This window comes from Drosophila busckii, unplaced genomic scaffold, assembly GCF_011750605.1.
Source record: "Drosophila busckii strain San Diego stock center, stock number 13000-0081.31 unplaced genomic scaffold, ASM1175060v1 hic_scaffold_57, whole genome shotgun sequence".
NCBI classification, from domain to species: Eukaryota; Metazoa; Arthropoda; class Insecta; order Diptera; family Drosophilidae; genus Drosophila; species Drosophila busckii.
In genome coordinates, this window is record NW_022872767.1 from 116,604 (window position 1) to 138,188 (window position 21,585).

The window sequence follows — 21,585 nt, forward strand, 5'->3', positions numbered from 1 at the left end:
ATTTTTTATATGTTTGCTGTGGCTTGAAATTAGTTTAATCTATTCGCTTCAGTGAAATAAACTTATAACTTTATTAAAATTATTTAACATATTTGATGAGTCAAATTAAATTGGTTCGACCGCCTTTTTGGTCATATTGGCCTCAACTGGCTTGAGTCAATATCTTTAATTTACACCCACTCCATGAGCATGTTGTGCTGACATAAACTATAAATGATTTAAATGCCAAGAAGGTCGTATGTTGTGTCGTTATGGGCAACACTTTTATCAACATATCCGGCCCAGCTGGGCCACGCATGTGAAGGAAGCTGAAAACCACAGGATATGAAAATAAAACAAGTAGCCTGCCAGCAGAATCCTTGAAAGAGCGCAAATAAAAAAAGAAAAATAAAACCTGCTGCTGCAGTTTGCGGGCCTTTAAATAGTTTTGCCTACTTCCAGAGCAGAAACAATATTCTCTCTCTTGCAGTTTGGCTGCAGCAAAGTTTACGCTGTGCAAATATGTAGTGGTAAACACACACACACGCACACACACACACACACACATACATATGTACGGTCACCCATTCATTTCCTTTCAACCCACACGAACGACTCAACTGCATATTGTATAACGACGCATTCTTTTTTTTTCATTCGCTTTTGCCGCTGCTACAAAACTCTTATCAGCGCCATTTCCCTTTTTGCACCCCCAAGAGAGGACGCGGGCGTGGCATTGCGTGTGCACCCAGAAATTGTTTAAAAATAGTTTGCAAGTGCTCGCAAAGATGATGAAAAAAATAACCCTCACACACACAGCGACACACACACACGTATGTAGTTAAAACACCCAAAGATATAAAATTTTGAAGTGGGCGTGTGGCCGTCGTCGTCCTGGTCTATGTTGTCATTTATTGCCATGGCCCTGCGTAGTTTTCATGTAATTTTCAAGTATTTTTTCAACACCCCAATATACAATAAAAATAGCAAACTATGCAGTCTGTGCCGGTGCCTCACACTATCTACGTTTATACTCTTGTGGCAAAAGGGTTACGGCTATATTATATATAGATAAAAAAAAATGTCAAAGTGTGTAACACCTGAGATTACTAAAAATATTCGAAAAACATAGCATACTTCTTAGCATATTAAATAATAATAGAAAGAAACTTTAGCAAACCAAAACGTTATAGGAATATAAAAAACTTAAAAAAAATCAATTATATTTATTGCAAATACATGTTAAAATAAACAAAAATAAAGCAAATGATAATAATTATATATTTCTAAAACAATCAAACATTAAATCAAAAAGAAGTTTATAATAGGCGTATATAAAAAATTAAAAAAGAATTAAAATAAACTTAAAATATTTCTTAGAAATTATTGCAACAAAATTCAAAAGAAAGCTCAAGGCAAAAAACACATTTTAAGGGTAGAGAAAAATAAAAATAATTTTTAAATAATTCTTAAAAAGAATACTAAAAATAAATACATTTTGGGGATTTAGAATATCAATTAAATCTTATATTTTTATATTAATATTCATATCTACTAGCTATATATTTAATATGAATTTATTCATGCTACAAATCTTTTGCAATAGTTTTATTATATATGTTAAAGTATATTAAATAGTCGACTTTGGTTCGCTTCTAACTGCATTCTAACAAATTTCTCATGCTGCTCGTTGGCAGTCGCAATGCAGCAAACTTTTGTCAAGCGCCCACACACAAGAATGAGTGCTGTATGTGTGTGTGTGTGTGCATAACCCAAGCGCGTTGTCGTTGTCGTTGTCGTTGTGTCTGGCCCCACAGCGCACATCAGCTAAGTAAATAACATTTTTCGCACTCTTAGTCACGTTCCTAATCATTTTTATTTGGTAACTGTTTGGAAAATGTTTGCACACCAGTAGCAGTAGCTACACACACATACACATGCACGTAGTAAGCACACAGACACACACATATACACTGACAATATTTGTTGAAATGAGCTTTGGCACTAATATCGTTTATTAGCTTGGCACTTGAGTGTTTAAATGCTGAAAAATTGTTCGTGATAGCACTTACTAGGACAGCAGCCATTGCATATGTGTGTGTGTGTGTGTGGTGTGTGTGTGTGTGTGGTGTGCTTGCCAACATTGAGTTTAATTTGAAATTAGTTGAACAGTTGTCGGTTTTATTTTTTGCGCTTACCCAAGCAGTTTTCGCTGCTCAAACAATTTGCAACGCGCTGTGTGGCAAGTGGCAGAAAATTGCTGCAAGGTCAGTTGCAACTAAAAAGCAAGTAGCAAATTAAGCCTTTATTAGTTTAGCCAACAAAAGAGTGAAGAAATTTAAAAAGCAGAGCACTCAATATAAACTGCTATTAAATTTTATTGATTGTTATGAACTTGACAAAAAGTTTGCCACCCACACATCCTACGCTATTTTCGAGTAATCTGTCTGTGTGTGTGTGTGTGTGAGTGTCTGCTGCTGTTTGCATATTGTTATTAATTTTCATTTTGAATGACATGTTGACAGTCGCTTTGACACTGACAGCTTTGCTAAAAACTAGCAGCCAACTGTTCTGTTTGGGGTTGTTAGCAACTCTGGATATGTTGATCCCTCTGCCTGGGCTACGCTACACTCGACGTCATAAGGTTTATAATTTCAAAATAGCAAACTAAAATGGCACCGTTCAACACAGCAGCAGCTAGTTGTAAAATCTCACGCACACACACACACATGCATAGCGCTGTCTGTGTGTGTTACTTTGTTAGTTTGCTAAGCCAAGTTTAACTTTTGGCCGCTTGGCTTGGCTGTTGCACAGCTGATAAGCTCACTCCTCTGTCTGTCTGTCTGCTGTGGGCAACCGCATTTGCAGTTTGCATCTTTAAAACTGTCAGCTAATGACATTTTTATTTAAAAACTCTCAGTGCCAGCCAGAGCAGAGCTTGCTGTTTGGCTTAGCTTCAAGTATCGTTTTTACCCAAGCACGCAACCCCCTTAAGCTTTCGCTTTTTGCTTGCTTAATTACAGCTCTCAAGCAATGGCTCTCTGCACAGCAAATTGCAGACACGCAAATAGCCGCAACCCCTTGCAAAACAAACGTAAAATAGGGTAGCTCAAGCTTCATACGCTCGACTACATTCGAAATTAGCAGCGCATATATGTTGTATTATATATTAAACTCTATTACTTACTCTAGCTAATAGACCCATATTTTGTTGTTCTTCAAGTCGCGTCCTTGTGCTCATCAAAATATGCAAGCGGCCTTGTTCGCCAGACCTTGGCCTTACTGCCGCGTATGCCGCAATATGCTACAGCTCTCAACAGCAAGCCATATTTATTTACGACGCTGTACGCTGTATATGCCATGTTCAAATAGTGGCCTGTGCCATAAAAAAAATATATGCATCATGTATTTTTTATAGACTTGCGCGTTTCGACTTTCAAGGCAGTATAAATAGGGCTAAGTAAATTTGAAGACTTTAAAGAAAGCGCCGTAAGAAGTTGAGCACAAAATGTTGAGATTGCTTGAAAGTAAAAGAAATGCTACAGATATAAAATAATATATTAAAATTGTTGTCAGCTTTTGCTGACTGTTATTTAAATTTTATGCTAAACTAGCAGAAAATGTTAAACTCAAAGCTAACTCTAAACTTACAGAAATTGTAAAGTCTAAACTGTTAAGCAAACAGTGGTGCACTATGGGATTTTTTTAATGTTTTCTTAAATAAAATTGCTTACAAAAAAATGTACAAATGTACGAATTTCCACTTTTCTAAAGCAAATAAACTTAAAAAAAAATATTTCTGATCGCAATATATGAAAATAAATTTGTCATTTAATAGAAATATTGTGTATCTGATTATAAATTATATACGGAATGCAATAGCTCACAAAAATATATTTACAATAGCCAAAAATGTAAAATAAAATTAATTTAACTTGTTGCTTAATATAAAAATTTCGAGGACTTAAATTTAATTTATTTCATTATAATCAGTCAATCACATTGTATATAGAACAAAATTATCCTATATTGAGCCAAGATAAAAACTTGCAGTAAATAAGTTGTGGCCAAATTGACACACAGTGCACTGTTAAGATTAATTTAAACTTAACAGAAAATGTTAAAGTGCAGCCTGCAAAGTTTTGATTGCCTGTCTAGCTTATAAATTTATAAACTGCATGCAACTGTTGGCAGATATTTACTAACGCTTGTGTCGTATATAAGAATTATTTGCATGATTAAAAATAACTGTATGGCTATAGCCACAAACAAACAGCTAACAAATATTTAAAACACAAGTATTTGTTGCCTGTGCTGTGTTCTGTGCTCTCTGGACAGTTGCAGTTGTTGCATGTACAACAAGCAAAAGAAAAAAACAACAAAATACATCTTAAATATTTTGTTAAAAATGATAACAACAAGCTGCTGCTGTTATTTTGGGTAGCAGTAAAAACATTTCATTGACCAGAACGGTTGCTGTTGCTGTTGTCTCTTGTCGATTGTTGCTGCCGCTTTTGCATTTCGACACCTTTTTCGCACATAAATTTTAATAACACATGCCCCAGCAAAAAGGCAGTGCATGTAAATTGCACCCACACGTTTACGCTTGCCATACATATATATATATGTGTGTGTGTGTGTATATTTTAATGTGTGTGTGTACAACATACAAAACAATTCCCAAATGTTGCAGCACGTAGCCGTTGGAAAAACGCTGCAATTGGCAAACAAGTCAAGGTGGTAAATGGCAAATGGAATACAGGCAAAAGTTATCTAAAGGGTGGGGGCGAGCGTGGGGGGCGTGGCATGGCCAACTGGGACATGGCTACATGGCTGGCGCTCATTTTGTGTCAACTCTGCGCCACGTAAATTGCCAAAAGGGCAACAGCAACTATTTCGCCCCGTTGACAAGCTCAAAAGTTTGCTATGCCAATAAATATAAAAAAAAATATATTTATATCTATATAAGTATAAACACATGCAGTCAATAAACTATAAAATATGCAATGTTTGGCTACATTTTGCTGTTTTTATTTTCATGCGCAATGAAAATATTTTATGCATGCAGGTGAATTGATTCAACGAGAGCTACCAGCCAACCAAACAGCAGTCAACGCTGCACCCAAAGGAAATTAGCTTGACAGGAAATTCCACAACATTGCGACGCGGTCGCGAAACCACCAAAAAAAAAATAGTAAAACCCACACACACACACACACACACTGACACCAAACGTTGCCACCCACTTGGAGCTGCAGCTTTTGGCTTTCACAATGCACGTTGACATTTTCACTCATGCCGATTTTCATATTACATTTGGTTGAGCTTAAATGACAAATGTGGTTGGTAAGCCGACGTCTGCGCCATTGGGTGAGCTTCAGCTTCAATGCAGGTGCTTGATCGTCGTCAGTCGTGTGGGTTGCTGCTGCTGCTGCTGCTGCACTGAAGTTGAGGCATTTTCGGTTTGCGGCATTATTGCTGAATGACAGAATGAATGAATGACTGCCAGCCTGACTCGCTCTCGTACTCACATCTGACAATTTTTGGCTGCGCTTAACGGCAAATGCTGCTGAGTTGAGTGTGGGCGCTTGCATTGGATTTGTGATTGAGTTGAATTGTCTGGACAGTTGTTGTTGACTGGAAGCCATTTTTGAACGTGCAAGAGATACAACCAAAGGAGTATGTCTAGCTAGCAAGGAAGAGTTGATCCAGGTTCGCTTTATTAATATGCAGCAAAGGCAAATTAATAAGCGAATACTTAAATGTGAATATTTTAAAAATGCATTCAAGAACTTACAAATTTAATTCAGAAAGAAATATAAATTACTTTAGGTAATATCTTATATCTACCATCTTACTCTAGTAGACTACTTTTAATTAATCTTCCATCTAACTAATCGACGAATCATGCTTGGTGTCATGTTCATGATTAAATTAATTAAAGGGGAAATTGATTCTTCATATTTGTTGGGTCAACTTAATTTCTCGGTTCCTGTTAGGTATACTCGAAATTTTGTTCCCTTAACTCTTAACTTTTGCACAACTAACTATTTACTGCATGAGCCTCTTCGAGTTCTCTGTGCTGATTATAATAAACTTTATTCTGTTATCAACACATATCAACACAGAGACCTCAGAGTTTATTACTAAGCGGTGCATCTTAACTTACTTAAATATTAACAATTAACTTTAATTCAGATCTGATTGGGTTTTTCTGGGTTTTCCCCAATCCTTGCAACAAATGTTGGGTCTGTTTAACACTCCCAATATTTAAGGTTTTAAAAATAAAGATATAATTATAAATTACCTTTAAATTTAATTTTACATATTTTGTATATAAATACTATAATGTAATTTTTTTTTTGTCAACTGCTCTTAGTTGACATTAAATAAATAAATAAATAAATAAATATTAACACAGAAACCTTAACCGTTTATATTTTCTTTTCATTGCAGGTATGTAAATATTTGATGTTACTATTATTACAATTATTGGTTACAATCAAGTGAGTTGATGCATTTAAATTATATGAGCTTGTTTATAAATTTAAACAGAAGCTTGGCAGCTCATTTTATATCATAATTATAAATAAATATTATATCATAATTAAATTTGAGACTATTACATATATAAAGCTATAATATATAAAGATTATAAAATGCTCTGCTGAAATATTTAAAATACTAATTGATAATATTTGCGAATGATGAAATAATAATATGGAATTATTTGCAAATGGTTGAAGACCATTTTGTATATTATTTTAATTCTAATCAACTATTAATTAAAGACAGCTTAAAAATTTTAATAATCAGCTTATATTTTAAATATTTGCTATTTGCTAATGAGTCTGATTAGTTATCATTATTTAAAAAACTAATTTTCATATTATTTAATTTTTGAAAAATGATAACTTATGAAATTTAAACTTCTCGCATTGCTATTGCGTCCTTAAACATTTAATAATGTATGTTCCTCCCGCTTCCCTTGTGGCATAAAATTAAGATAGGTCTTCTGCATTTTGTAATAAAATACAGTATGTATATGCAGTAAATAAACGATTGCCTTTGAGATACCTCAGACATTAGCTATTCAACTAAAATTTCGCTACGCCTGTGCGCTGACAATGTCTTAATGTCTGTGACAGAGGCGGCAACCCTCAGTGCAATGGCAACAACAATTACAACGACAAAAGGGCGCAACAACAATGCGCGATGCCTATCGAAAGCTATAAATAAATTTGTGCCCGAAAAGCAATGCATACCATACCATACCTACTATAAAAACGAAACCCAGCCCCAACGCCAAGAGCGAGCAAAAATATTTTGAAAATGATTTTATAATGCCAAGACATACAAACAAACAAACAAACATATATGAGAAGCAATTACTACTTATGGGTAACGCAGCGTATGACGGCGTGCGGCGGCGGCAGGGCAATGCGAAAAGCAATAAAAACCGTCAAGTTGGCAACATTGACGATATCGAGCTAGAGCACAAGTACATATAGGCATGTAGTATATATCTTTGTAAGTACAGAGACGACGTTGTCAACAAATAGAGCAAATACGGTTTGTACGTGGCACAGGCTGCACCTGCGGCTTGAAAGCAATAAAAAGCAATAAAAAGCCCAGCCCGCCATTGCGTTGACGCCGCTTTGCATTAGGCCCTTGCCTGCAAAAAAAGGCACTTGGCTGGGTTTCTTTCAAAGCTTACCAATTAAAATTGACTGCAATGGGGCATATTGAGGTGCAAGTGCAGTGAAAATATTACAAATTTAATTTAAGCCATTATTTATTACAGAAGGCAGTACAAATGTTTAGCTGTTATTAACACATCATTTGTGATATAACTTAAAATAGTTGGAAATATCTTTTAAATACTTTTAAAAATAATAACTCTGCTTCATTTCGAAACAGACTCAATGCAAATTGCAAATATTCGAAGATCATGTCAAGCATACGCAATGTTAATCGTAAACATTGCTGATGCGAACAACTTAAAACTAGCAATGCCCATAAATAATTATTTATATTGCTAAATAGACTAATATTATTTAATTTTTATTAATAAAAATTCTTTAAATAATGTCAATTACTTTTACCTAATTATTCAGTCAAATGCAAAAATAACACAAATCGTAGTACAAATTGACTTAAAATATTTTATTCTATTTTTAAAAATACTTTAAACAATTTTAATCATAATAGACTTTAAATAAATATTTATATTTCTACATTTGACAATCAAATCAAATATTGAAGCGTTAACAGACAAACATAATGTTAACCGTTAACATTGCTGTGAACAGAATATTAGAAATAACTATTTATATTTTTAAATGAACTAAACAAAACTAATAATTCTATTTGATTTGCGGCCAATCATTTACTATTATTAATATTTTTAATTTTGGACATTGCAATTCAGGAAAATTCATTCTACATTTAGCAGACAAATGTTACGCGCTAACTTTGCTATTGCCAACATTACAGCTTCAGCTAGAACAACTGTTGCAATCGTAACTGCATAGTCCATCATTTCCCATTGCTCGCAGTTTGTTTGCAATGCGCTTTTAATTTGACCGCGTCTGTGTGGGCAACAAGCGCCCTGTGATGAGGACGACTTTGGCGGCCTTTGCTTTGCCAACGCAGCGGCGCAGAAACTTAATTTATCCCACTGTTGTTGCTGTTGTTGTTGTTGTTGCCAGTTACAGTGCTTTGTGTTCTTGTTGCTGTTGCTGCGCCTTGCAACGTTGCAAAGTTTTGCGTTGCGCTGAAAACTTTCGCCATTTGTTGTTTTTGCCACAAATTTCGAAAGCAAGGCTATTTGTTGCTTCACTGGCCCAGACGGCAACGTAAATGTCGCCCAAAAAACCAATCATTTCCTTGCGTCTCCACTAAGAGGGCGACCCAGCTCCAGCTCCAGCTCCAACTCCACAGAGCCTCTCCAGCCAACTATCTCTCTGCGGATGTCTTAGTAATGCTAAGAGGGCAACATTTTAATATACTTGTGAATGCCATTGGCTCACTGCCATTTACAGTGTCCCACCCCACACTCAGTGGGCTGCACAGTGTCACGCAATTTTGTTACTAAAATAAATTTTATTTCGCTGCGCGTCTTCCTCTTTTCTTTTTTTGTTGGTTAAGTTGGCGTCGTTTTTCATTTCATCGAGCGTTTCCTGTTTATGAACTGCGCGCGCCCTTAAATTGTCTTTATGCCAACGGGCAACTGCATGCCACTTAGCCGTTATCCTTTGACCCAGGCCTGAGCCTGTGTGCGCGCTGTTTAACTTTCAACTCGCTGCTTTATTTTTACTTAAGCAAATATTTTGCATTTTGGCAAAATGACATCCTTGGGGTACACGTGGGGCAGTGCGCCGAAAAATTTGCTAAATTTTGTAGTTTCTCTTGTGTTTTTTTGTCTTGCGGTTTGTTTGCTGTCCTTACAGTCGTCTGATTGCATACTTAGCCGTCGTTTCCTGGGGGAAATTAAAATGTGCTTAAAGTATAATTGAAGTACATTTAGCCTGCTGTGCTTTTATGAGCTGTAAAAAAGGTTGTGGGTGTGTGTGCGAATTGAACAAAGAGCGCCTTTGATTATGCTACAAATTAAGTATACGTCTATATCAAATAAATCAGCAAGCATTGAAATTTCTACAGCTACTTTTACAATCTATAACAATTTTCGCAGTCATCAATTTAACATGTCGTGCGGTGTCTCTTTTTCTTTCACTATTTGTGCATGTCAAATATATTAAATCATTGACTTTTGCCATTTTTCAAGTGCACACAAGCAATAAAAATGCAAGAAAATATATCAAACGTTGCACTACACTGTTTTGTCAGACGTATCAATGCTAATGAAGCACTCGAAGTGAGCTGAGCACGCTGCACAGTGCATTGACTTTGAGTACAAAGAACACAGGGACGTAATAAAATTGAGTGAAGCCAATTTTTTGATACACCTTGGGCGTAGAATAAAAAAAAATCGTTCTAATCTAATCGAAACTTTGGAACGATTGAGAACATATTAAATCATGCAAAATCTGAAACAAATACGTTGAAAATTGTTTATATTGCGTAGAAGAGGGTAGGAAATAAAATTTTTCAATTAATATTACTGTGCGTCGGACTTGGGAGCATCTGTAAACCAAATTTGGTGTCTCTATCTTGCATATTTTGTAAGATTCAGTTGCTCCTACAGACGAACAGACAGACAGACTTGGTAAAGCGACTTAGCTGCTTAAGAATACTTTATGGGCTCATCTTCTTGTATCTTACACAACTTTCGTATACCCTTTTTTTATGTCAAAGTGTATAATAAAAAAAACACGAGCTTGGCATAAACTGCAACTTGCATCAAGTCGCTTGAGTATTTATTATAGCGCAGCTTTAATTACATTTCTGCTTCTCAGTTAGATTCTCTGCTTTGATCTCCGCCTGCTCACCGCCATTCCATTTATACCATGCCAGGGATATCAGACTGAAAATAAGACCCAGAGCGACGCCAATTAGAGCGACTGCAACTAAATATGCCCCATAGTGAACTTCATTAAGCAGATAGGCCAGATAATCGATAATGGGCTGCACCATATAAACGCAAACTATTTCTATAGGATTGTACAACATTTTTGAGAGTGGTGTGAATGTTTTAAATTCAGTTGAGAGAATAGACTAAGTTTGATAGCAAACACGCAGTAACAATCTAACCACTAAGCAAGAAATATATAGAGGCGTCAAACAGCAAAAAAAGTGCTATCAACCAAACGGCTGAGCCTGGAACCCCAGAGCAGCCGAACGAAATGTCTAGAACCCCAGAGTGCGTTCGGCTGTTTCGAGTTCGAAGCGTTCGTTCGAAAGCAAACACAACAAGAAATCGTTTTCAGTCGCAGATCGACTGCGTTACGATTGAGCACGGCTGCGTTTCTACGCGCTGTGCTCTCTTTTCTCTGTATGTGTGTATATGTGTACAAGCGCTCGCACATTTGTATGCGTGTGCAAAAGACACTGTTGCCGCTGTTCTTTGTTATGTTTTTGATCTGGGTTGTCTGCGGCCACAGCAAGTGGCGACGCGACGGCTCATTTGCTTATGACGTCACGACAAGTGCGCGCGTGACAAGGATTTTGGTTAGATCGATTGATTATTTTCAGATTGAAAATTAGTTTTATTTTCGACCATGACTTTTTAATGCCCTATGACCCAAACAAAAATCAATTACATTAATAGACTCTTATTCGATTATAAATATGTATATGTACATACTTGTGTATTTTTATTTATTTCAGTACATGTTGAGATCAAAAGTAAATAATTTTTGCATCTTTAATAATATAATTATGGTAATTTATTAAAAGTGCGTTTAAACTGTGAACAGCATGTGTGCACATACATACATACATACACAGATACATGCATATGTATACAACAAGTGCGAATTCGTCTTCTGTTGGGGTAGGTTCTCAAAGTTGACCGAATGCGTGTTAGGTGCTTGCATGTATGTGTGTTCATATGTTGTTGTTGTCTATGCAAGTGGTTTGCCGCGTGCCACTTTTTGTTTTGTTTTGATTTTCCAGGATTCTTTGATTTGTTTTGATTATGCTAATGTCAATATCTCTTTGGGCCATGTATGTATGCATAATTGGGCGCGCTTTTGCTTTAGCGCGCTTTTGTTGTTGCTGTTGCAAGTGTTTCTTTCTCTTTTATTTTGCTTTGATTTCTATTTGTTCTAGAACCCATGTACATATGAGTGTTCATATATTGTTAATTTTCATTATATTAAATAGTTTTGAATTTGTAATGAAAATTTACAAACATATATTATTGAGCAACACTGAATGACGGCGCCTCGAATTTGCTGCCGATTATAAAATACATTGCATATTCATATAATCGGCACCCAGGGAACACCACGAGGAGGCCATTGTACTAACAATGGGGCCATCAAAAGGTGACCCTTCGAGTCGACTTGAGATAATTAAACGTAGTTTAAAAATCTTCCTTGTTCCCCAAAAAAAATATAAATATAAATAATAGTAAAAATAACTTCATAACTACATACATGCATGAAAATAACTTAAAATTACTAAAAATGACACCTATACCGACCCTGATTTTGAAGTTGATGGCGAGTTCGTTCTTAGGACTTTAAAAATATCTATTTTTCTTGTGCTTTTCAGCCTCTCTGATCCCCCACATAGCATTTCTGTGAGCCAAAAACTAATCAGGATGAGCAGAAAATAATTTAAAATGTGATTTCTATGCTCATTACAGTTATGATTTTCGGATTACCATTCTGAGTATTTATCTACGCTTTCCGCCTGCGCAATACATTTATTAATATTCTAGCATGAGGGAACTCTTCAAAAATATATTATAATGCCGCTTAATCAGTTCAAAAGAGTCGTCCTGTGGGCTTTTAGTTTCAAAGTATTGAATAAAAATAGTTCGGATTGCTCAAAATTTACTAATTCATCTTTTGTCAGCAACTTGCAGGTATCGCAATTAAATTTCTGTTGTGATTTAAATAGCACAAATCCTGTAAAATATCTTAATGCATTTTCACTTGCTACGCTCATGGCAAGGGTGGCGGTTTCATTATCGTTAATAATTTCCATTTCGTCTGTTTGCGCTTGAAAACAAATATCTATGTCTTTAAAATACACCTGTTCTTGGTCATTTAGATTTGCGGCCTGTTCTTCATTTACGTTTTCAACTGCATGAATAATCATTTCATCATCATCTGGCTCGCAGTTTCCAGTTGTTCTTTTAGAAGAGATGACCTTCATTGACAACATCTTGGAAATTATGGCATTAAATTCGAAGAGCATCGGATTGTTGTTTGTACCGCCTCTACTTCTAATTAAATAAAATAGGTGCTCCAGAGCATCCTGATTAAGTCGGGACAATATCAGAAAATATACATTACTTTCACCCCAGACATCTTGCGCAAGCATCAAAATTGAATTTATTGAAAGTATTAATCCGTCAATACAATAAACTTTGTGAGGGTATTTGCATTTGTTTAAATAATCTTTCATTTCAGTAATGTAGTTTTCTGTGTCACTTTTTTTCTGCATGGCGGCCTTGAAAGGATTTTTACTATATATATTATTGCTATTCAAGCAATCGAAGAGCCTATTCATTTTTTCAATAAATTTAACTGTTGCAAGTGCTTGTTCTTCGCAGTCATTAAATGCGCCATTTTGTATAAGGGTCTTTAATGGCAGAAGCGACTGTTTGGCTAAATACCTGCGTAGCATATTTAACCTTCATTTTTTTCAAAGGAGTTTGGATCTATATGTTTCCGAGATAGCTTTGGGCACAACCGAGTTGAAGAGTTGTTTGTGTCAATTTCAAACAATTTAACAATAATTTTCCATGAGACTTCGCCATCTGGAGTCATAATACAATTTTTCATCAAAATATTGCGAAGCGATTTAAATAAGTGGGGGATATCAATATATAGCGTAAATTTTCTGACTGTCAACAGATATAAAATGGCTCTTCTTCATTCACCCCGAATTTTTTAAAAGCTCCTCGGTTGCTTCGATCCTTGGTCACATACCACTGCTCTTATAATGAGGCCTAAGCTCTTGGCGACTTTACTATTTTCTGTTATTAAATCTTGTAATTTATGAGCTTTAAGTCCGTTGGTCGTTGCGACATAACTCAAGACAAATTTCCAGTTCTCATACAATCCTCTCACCATAAAAACGCATATCTGCTTGCACAATGTGTTACTTTTTTCGTTGCCATCATCAACAAAGCCTTCCACTTCATCTCGAAGGGAGTTATATTGCAGCCCTTTTCTAATAGAAATTTCATCAAAAATTAATACGGCATTTCTACTCCTACTGTCCATTTTTGTAATAAGTGACTTTAATATATTTAAAAAATTTTCATTAAATCCCGGAACCATGTGTCGAACCGGAGCCCATCTCACTAGCGACGATTTTGACGGCAGATTCAATTTAAGGTCATCTCTCATAAAACTATAGGCCTTAGCAGAATACAAAATTTATACTTTGAGCAATTAATCTTTCGTCTTTCATTCCACGATTGTTTGTTCTTTATTAGCATCTTGCAAACAGTATTTGAGCTCTCAGATCAACCAATTCTATCAATGGCTTCATTAATATTGCCCTTACTTTTTCTATCTCTTAAATATTTTAGCTTCATGGCTCTATCGCTTCGCAATAACATTTTTAGCTGCCTTATCTTTTTGCTATAAGCTTTGTTCTTTTGCTTCTCTTTTTTCAAATCTTCTGAGAGTTTCCAATATTTATTTCTGTAATATATTTCATTTTGCTCTCTCTTTTCACAATTTGCGCAATATTCAATATTATTATTAATGGAGCTGCCGGTTTCACAATCTATTATCGGGCTTTCAACAATATCAGGCCCATCATTCCTGCTGCCGAGGGCTTACGGGCAGTTTTGAAAAATATAAATCTTATTGTCCGTCACGCTTTCCTCATTAAACGAAAACACGCCTTCTTTTTCCTCAAACATATTTAAATTTAGATTAGGCTCATCAGTCAAGCACAGAGTCGGTATAGCTCCTGCTTTTAAATATTTTTGGCCAATGTATTTTGACTCAAAATGCAAATCGCAAATCAGTGCAACATTAACATTGACGCCGCTTTGCAATTTACATTTTGAGAGCCACTGGCGACGCACAATGTCATTTTTAGGAAACTTAAAAAGGCGGACGGGGAAATGTTCGGTGCAGTCTCTATAGCTTCGCATGCATGAATCTATAGCGCACTTCAACCCACTTTTTCTGCCATCACTACACTTTGCTTTAAGCATTGTTCTTAACTTTAAATTACTTCACCAATAAATCACACACGAATTTTAAACTTTCGCAAATACGCCCGAGATTAAATTTAGTCAACCACTGCTGATGCACTAAAAGCGCGGCAGCAAAAGCGCGCCCAATTATGGGTTCTAGCAAATGCAAAATCAAAGCCAAAAACCAAAAAAAAAAAAAAGAAAAGAAACAACAAAGAAACAGCAACAACAAAAGCGCGCTAAAGCAAAAGCGCGCCCAATTATGCATACATACATGGCCCAAAGAGATATTGACATTAGCATAATCAAAACAAATCAAAGAATCCTGGAAAATCAAAACAAAACAAAAAGTGGCACGCGGCAAACCACTTGCATAGACAACAACAACATATGAACACACATACATGCAAGCACCTAACACGCATTCGGTCAACTTTGAGAACCTACCCCAACAGAAGACGAATTCGCACTTGTTGTATACATTTGCATGTACATATGTGTGTATGTATGTGCACGTATGCTGTTCACAGTTTAAACGCACTTTTAATAAATTACCATAATTATATTATTAAAGATGCAAAAATGATTTACTTTTGATCTCAACATGTACTGAAATAAATAAAAATACACAAGTATGTACATATACATATTTATAATCGAATAAGAGTCTATTAATGTAATTGATTTTTGTTTGGGTCATAGGGCATTAAAAAGTCATGGTCGAAAATAAAACTAATTTTCAATCTGAAAATAATCAATCGATCTAACCAAAATCCTTGTCACGCGCGCACTTGTCGTGACGTCATAAGCAAATGAGCCGTCGCGTCGCCACTTGCTGTGGCCGCAGACAACCCAGATCAAAAACATAACAAAGAACAGCGGCAACAGTGTCTTTTGCACACGCATACAAATGTGCGAGCGCTTGTACACATATACACACATACAGAGAAACGAGAGCACAGCGCGTAGAAACACAGCCGTGCTCAATCGTAACGCAGTCGATCTGCGACTGAAAACAGATTTCTTGTTGTGCTTGCTTTCGAACGAACGCTTCGAACTCGAAACAGCCGAACGCACTCTGGGGTTCTAGACATTTCGTTCGGCTGCTCTGGGGTTCCAGGCTCAGCCGTTTGGTTGATAGCACTTTTTTTTGCTGTTTGACGCCTCTATATATTTCTTGCTACAAACTAAAAGTCAAGCTAACAAGTCAAATATAAATTATTGTTAATATAAATTTACGTAAATTGAACAATGGACTATCAGCAATATTTTCACAAGCAGCTGCAAATATTTAATTATCATCTACACTCAGACTATGGACTGCTGCTAAAGGCAGCCACTTGCATTGCCTTTGGTGCAATCTTTGGCTGGCTCATGGGCGTCATCACTTTGATTATCTATAAACTGGCGGAACGCTTTGCAATGCCAGCCAAGCATAATTTCAACTATATGGATGATGAGTTCGATTTGGATTTGGATACAGATACAGTGCGTGGTGGTGGTGGCCATGGGGCAAAGCGGGCTGAAGAGGCGCTGCATGCAGCTTAGCGACGCGTTTTAGGCTTTGCCATTGATCTATTGAGTGTGCATGTTGCAACTGACGCTCTCAAGTTGCACTTTAGACAGTCTCAAGTGGCGGCGCAAAGTCATTAGCAGCACATTTCTTTAGCCTCGCTTTTTTTTATTACAACGTTTCGCCGCAGCGCTTTAAATTCAATTACTCATACGCCACGTACAACCGCTTCGAACCACATAAAAGCTGCCACACACGCCTCGACCTGGGCCTGGGCCTGGGCCTGGGCTGCCTGATTCTGAACATTGCCACAGGCTTGAAATATTTAATAAACCATATCGCTTATTTTCTCTCTCACATACATAGCAGTTCTTTCTTTTTGTGGCTCTGGCTGGCTGTGTGCTAAATTTTATAAAATTCTTGTTGATTTTGCAACAAATAGCTGGCAGCTATTTTTTGCCACAAATTTTATATAAAATATTGGCAGTGCTTTGACGTGGCTGCTGCTGCTTCTGCTGCTGCTGCCTGTGTGTTTAGTTATAATGAAGGTCATGACTTGATTTTCGCATTAGCCTTGCAGCTTGCTTATACTGATTGCTCTTGTGTTGCCTTTAAATTTTAATATCTCAACTGCCGCATCATTCTTATATAAACTACAAACACACACTAAGTTATTAGCTCAGAAAATTTGGCAACGTTGCTGACGCTTTTGTTATTCAACATTGCCATTGTCTATGCCAAGCACTTGAGCAAAGCTTACAACATTTCAAAAACAGACGTCTCACTCTTTCGTGCAAAGCGCGTTATAATTGCAAAAATCTTTCAATGAGCAGCCATATATAGTTAGAGAGAGCGGGAGCTTGCCGCTTGAAAAGCATTTAATCACTCACAGCAAAAAAAGCAAACTCAAACTCCCACTTCAAAGACAAGCGCGCGTAATTCATTTAGTGGGTGGCATAGCTTAAGCCTTATGACATTCCACCGACCCCGCCCCACGCTACTAAATAAAAGGGGTTGCTGCTCGTCAACCAAGGCAAAGGCGCTTAGGGTGTCATAGCTGCAATCTGGTCGTTTGCCACAACTCAAAACAGCTGGTCGCATAGCAAAATTTTCAAAATGCAGCAGACATAAAGAATAAAAAAAACAAATTGTATACATAAGCACTTGGCATGCGCTTTGATGAGCAGCAATCAGAGTTAGGCAACAGCAACAGATACATAAATAACTGAAAAGCAAAGGAAGCATATTGACATTGAATATAATATTCAACATATGCTAGACTTTTATAAGATGCTTAGGTACGTTACTCTTACCTGAGCTCCGCTGAGCTGTAAATTTAAATAGCCGTATTTTGAAAGCAGTGTATTTACTTTTAAATTTATAATTTTTGAACATTGCCATATTATACAAATAATTGTAGATTTTTATAAATTAAGAGTAAGAGCAGTTAATATTTTGTAAAGCTTTCATTTTGTAAATGAAATAAATATGTAATAAAAAAATTTTTTTTCGTTTGACAATTTGCTATATTTTTGCTTAGGAGTATTGCTATAGCGATGCCTGATACTACAGGCTTGGCTAATTAACTAACATTAGCCCCAAAGGCTTACTAAAATCATTAGTACACACTGGCTTTATAAGTGCTAGTACAAAAGTATTTTTAACATACCAAAATCATTAGTACACTATTTAAAGTAATTCAATTACTAATGACTTTGATTAAAAATTATTACTCAACACAACTGCAGCTTTGTAACCTAAGTTAGCCAACTGCTGAATTTATATAAAATTTAATTTTACAAATTGCTTTGTCGTAGGCAACGGACTTAATTAACTAATTTTATATTTTAATAGCTATTTAGACTGCTTTATTTGTTATTTGTTGCTATGTACATAGTTTGTAATTCAATTATTAGTTATGTTAAAAATAAATGTGCATATGCTTGTTACTTAAACTCTGCTTTGTGGTTGTGCAGCTTGCGCAATTCATTAAGAGTTATTTTTTTATTTTATTAAAATATGAGCATGACTAACATATCATGTGTGAATGCAAATGCATACACATATATATATATATATATTATTTTTTTATATAATGCAGCTTGAGGCTTTGTGCGTAATGAGGCAGGAGGCTTAGACATGGAGGCTGGGGCTGGGATTGAGTTTGTTTGTGTGTTGTTGTTGTTGTCTAGGCTATGGCTCAACGCTCAGGCTTGTTGAGAAAGCGTAGCAGAGGTAGAGTTAACGTCAGAGTTGCATTTTCCGGCACTCGCATTTCCATTGGGAAAATGTAGCTCGGCAAAAGTATTTTACACGGCTGGGCTCTTTGTCTGTCTATGTGTGTGTGTGTGTCTGTGTGCCTCTTGTAGGTTTTTCGTGCATTGAACTTTCTCTCGCACAAAACGTTTTGCCTGTGCATGCGCTTCACTTGTTTTTTGACTCCATTTCGACTTTCTTTTTTTTTCTATTTTTGGGGCGCCAAACAGTGTGTGTAATTTGAGGCACTCCTGAATGCTTTGTGGCCATAAAATAATTTTTGTATAGTTGAAAAGGCTAACGAATGGCACTTGAATAGAGTAGGCAGTGTGCTTAAAGGGTTTCGTGAATTCAAAATATGAATAAGTATTAGAGATGTAAAAGATTTAAATCTTTTGGAATTAAATTCAAAAACAAGCATTCAATTTAAATTAAATAAAAACCTACAACATCAAAATAATTCGTTATGAATTAATATTTGTAGATTGTATTTCTTTTACATATAAGTGTAAGTATATTATTAAGCATACGCACTCGTGGACTTGCTCATAAGCTATCTACTAGAGTTGAATCATAAAAGTCTATAGCTTGTGCTAAGCGCAGTTCATTAAGATAAATTTGTGCGTTAATCTGTCGCACATAAATAAAATAATTCTATGCACTAAAGTTACGCCGCTGTTTACGCATTCATTTACATCAATACGCACATGTAGAGCAAGCGGCTATTAGCCGTTCAGGCCATATATCGTCAATTGTTTCCAATACAGCGCGTGGCTGCTTTATGGCACCTCAGTTGTCATTTTCTCAAGTTCAAGTCTAGTCCAAGCTGGCAGCAAATTCGTTATCTCCATATTATTTATAGCAACTGAGCGTATAGATTTGCTTGACTGTATATAAATTGGTAACGGAGTACCATGGGACTGAATTTTATAATCAGCCTGGACAGTCAGTCCGAAATTTTATATACTTTCCAATTACCTAACAGCGGCCTCAGTTCTTTTTTGATTAAAGTTGTATTTAAGAGTTAATGACCACAGAAAAAAATTCAGAAAAGTTTATAAGAACAGCCAAACAATTGGACAATTAATTTTAGAGCTGTCTTTCGTTTTAGCATTATAAGCGTTATATACGTATATATTTTTTATCTGATAATATCCACTCACCTATATTATTAGACTATTACAGAAACCCTTAAAGTTAGTTGTTTGTATATGTTTGAGCATAAAAAACTCACACTTTTAAATGTCCACAGACAATTTTATTTACCATCATTACGCTTTATTGTTTCACATTATAGGCCTTATGTGAATATCATTAACAATTAATTCCGAAAGACGATCACATAAATTAAACAAAACATTTCCATCCAAAAAAAAAAAGTAAAATTGGAGAAATAAACATGCAAAGTTCTCATATACTGAATTGTCGTCATGTGGACCAAACAGGACACACGCTTTATACGCAGTCGCCGAGCTCAAGCGGTATATCGTCGGTTTTTCCAATATAGTGCCTGGCTGCTTTATTTCATTGCACGCTCGCTTGATTTTGTTAAAATGCGCTACAATTCAAAAAACCAGCGCATGGAGGAACACAAAATTCATATCTTAATTCTTATTGGTTTGGCTGCGATTCAGTTCGGGATAATTGGTTTTCTGCAAGTATGTGAATGTATTTTGGTTATTATGGACATACCTACTTACATCACATCAGCAGAAAATGCGGTCGCTCAGAACCTTTTAATCTGGTTAGCGATATTGGCTGCTACATTACACTTTACGTTTCATTGTTATAAGTTTTTGCACTACGCAAAAGATCGCCAGACAATGCAGCATTTCATTAATGAAATCTTCTATATTACTAGAATAATTGAGAAGCAGATTGGAATGATATATTACTGTTCGCCGTACCTGATAATCCTTTACATTGTGAAATTATTCTTGGCTGTCATACAAATAATAGATGCGAAGCATTTGGGCGACAAAAATATATTTAATTGTTGTATCTACTGGCTGCTGTTCGAATATGTAATGTTTGCCTACTTTATCTATCAAACTTTACTACTCAATTGGCAACAAAACATTGTATTCTTCTTGCAACGATGTATTGAGTATTACGAGGGAGTACAAGCTATGTCATCGAAGTATCGTAACCGCATACTATGCATATTCAAGTTGACTATGCGCATCAATAGACTTCATAAGAGAATCGGACTCGAATTATCCTGGTTACCCAAAGCTGCATACTTGAACATGCTAACCAACATTTTTAATATGCAAATGATGCTGCTAGTCATCATATTCTCAAAATGGGCGATGCAGGACAAACTGTTTTACATTTCGAATAAAGCATTAGCCCCATCTCTAACGCCAATACTCACCATTCTTATCATTGGTATATTGACGGACCGAAGATAGAGAGCAGAGCAACTGCAACCTGCAAATTGTCATACTAAATTCGATTTTTCACCGCTTGGATAATCCAGATACTGGTTTAATCCACATATTGGCATTATCCAGATACAACATAATGAGGTGTGTTAATACTCACCTACATTGAAATTTGAATATCATCTTTGTATAATCCGTAGTTCCCTCATATGATAATGCAACAGAAGCTTGTACCTTTTCAAAATATCATTATATTGGAGAATAACTGGGACCGTAATTTTACAAGTGACTATTTTATGACTGTTATGAAATTCTCATTAGCATCTTTACTGTATACTGCGGCCAATATGAATAATTACAATGAAAGATAAGTCAGTCAATTCACAATTTATGTATTTTTACTATTCTAAAAGTGTTATCTTAAAAGATTTGTCAATTTAAAATACATATGCTTAAATTCCTTAAGTTAGCGTGACACGTTTATTTTGTTGTTGCTAAAATTTAAGTTTACTCCGATTTGTATTGTCAACTAAGTTCCCTACCGTAAGTTTTTGGGAAAAATGCTAACGATTTCATAACGCGCCAACTAAGGCATGTAAACTGTTGAAATGTAAATATATCCAAGGTTATTATCCTATCGATTTGAAATCGGA

At 35.8% G+C, this 21,585-nt stretch overlaps 2 protein-coding genes and 1 long non-coding RNA gene across 6 annotated transcripts; 1 reads left to right on the forward strand and 2 right to left on the reverse strand.

The window, feature by feature from the left end:
* Positions 1-10,325: 10,325 nt before the first annotated feature.
* Positions 10,326-10,660, reverse strand: LOC108608367. Its single transcript, XM_033294869.1, has one exon. It carries the CDS (start codon positions 10,609-10,611, stop codon positions 10,375-10,377), a length of 237 nt encoding a protein of 78 aa, XP_033150760.1. The 5' UTR covers positions 10,612-10,660; the 3' UTR covers positions 10,326-10,374.
* Positions 10,661-15,968: 5,308 nt separating this feature from the next.
* LOC108601018 lies at positions 15,969-16,646 on the forward strand. Its single transcript, XM_017999716.2, has one exon. The coding sequence runs from the start codon at positions 16,028-16,030 to the stop codon at positions 16,322-16,324; it is 297 nt and encodes a 98-aa protein (XP_017855205.1). The 5' UTR covers positions 15,969-16,027; the 3' UTR covers positions 16,325-16,646.
* A 3,155-nt stretch (positions 16,647-19,801) lies between these two features.
* On the reverse strand, positions 19,802-21,260 carry LOC108608369. Of its 4 annotated transcripts, none has more exons than XR_001915543.2 (3): positions 21,093-21,260; positions 20,246-20,402; positions 19,802-20,197 (listed from the first exon to the last, which is right to left on the reverse strand). It is a non-coding gene; the product is annotated as an uncharacterized LOC108608369 (long non-coding RNA). The 4 variants fall into 4 exon arrangements; XR_001915542.2 differs by lacking the exon at positions 21,093-21,260 and adding an exon at positions 20,453-20,794; XR_001915541.2 differs by lacking the exon at positions 21,093-21,260 and adding an exon at positions 20,453-20,790 and having other exon boundaries at positions 20,246-20,394.
* Between the last annotated feature and the right edge of the window lie 325 nt (positions 21,261-21,585).

Coding starts and splice junctions, on each gene's coding strand:
- LOC108608367 (XM_033294869.1), bottom strand. CDS start 10,611: ATGTTGTACAATCCTATAGAAATAGTTTGCGTTTATATGGTGCAGCCC.
- LOC108601018 (XM_017999716.2), top strand. CDS start 16,028: ATGGACTATCAGCAATATTTTCACAAGCAGCTGCAAATATTTAATTAT.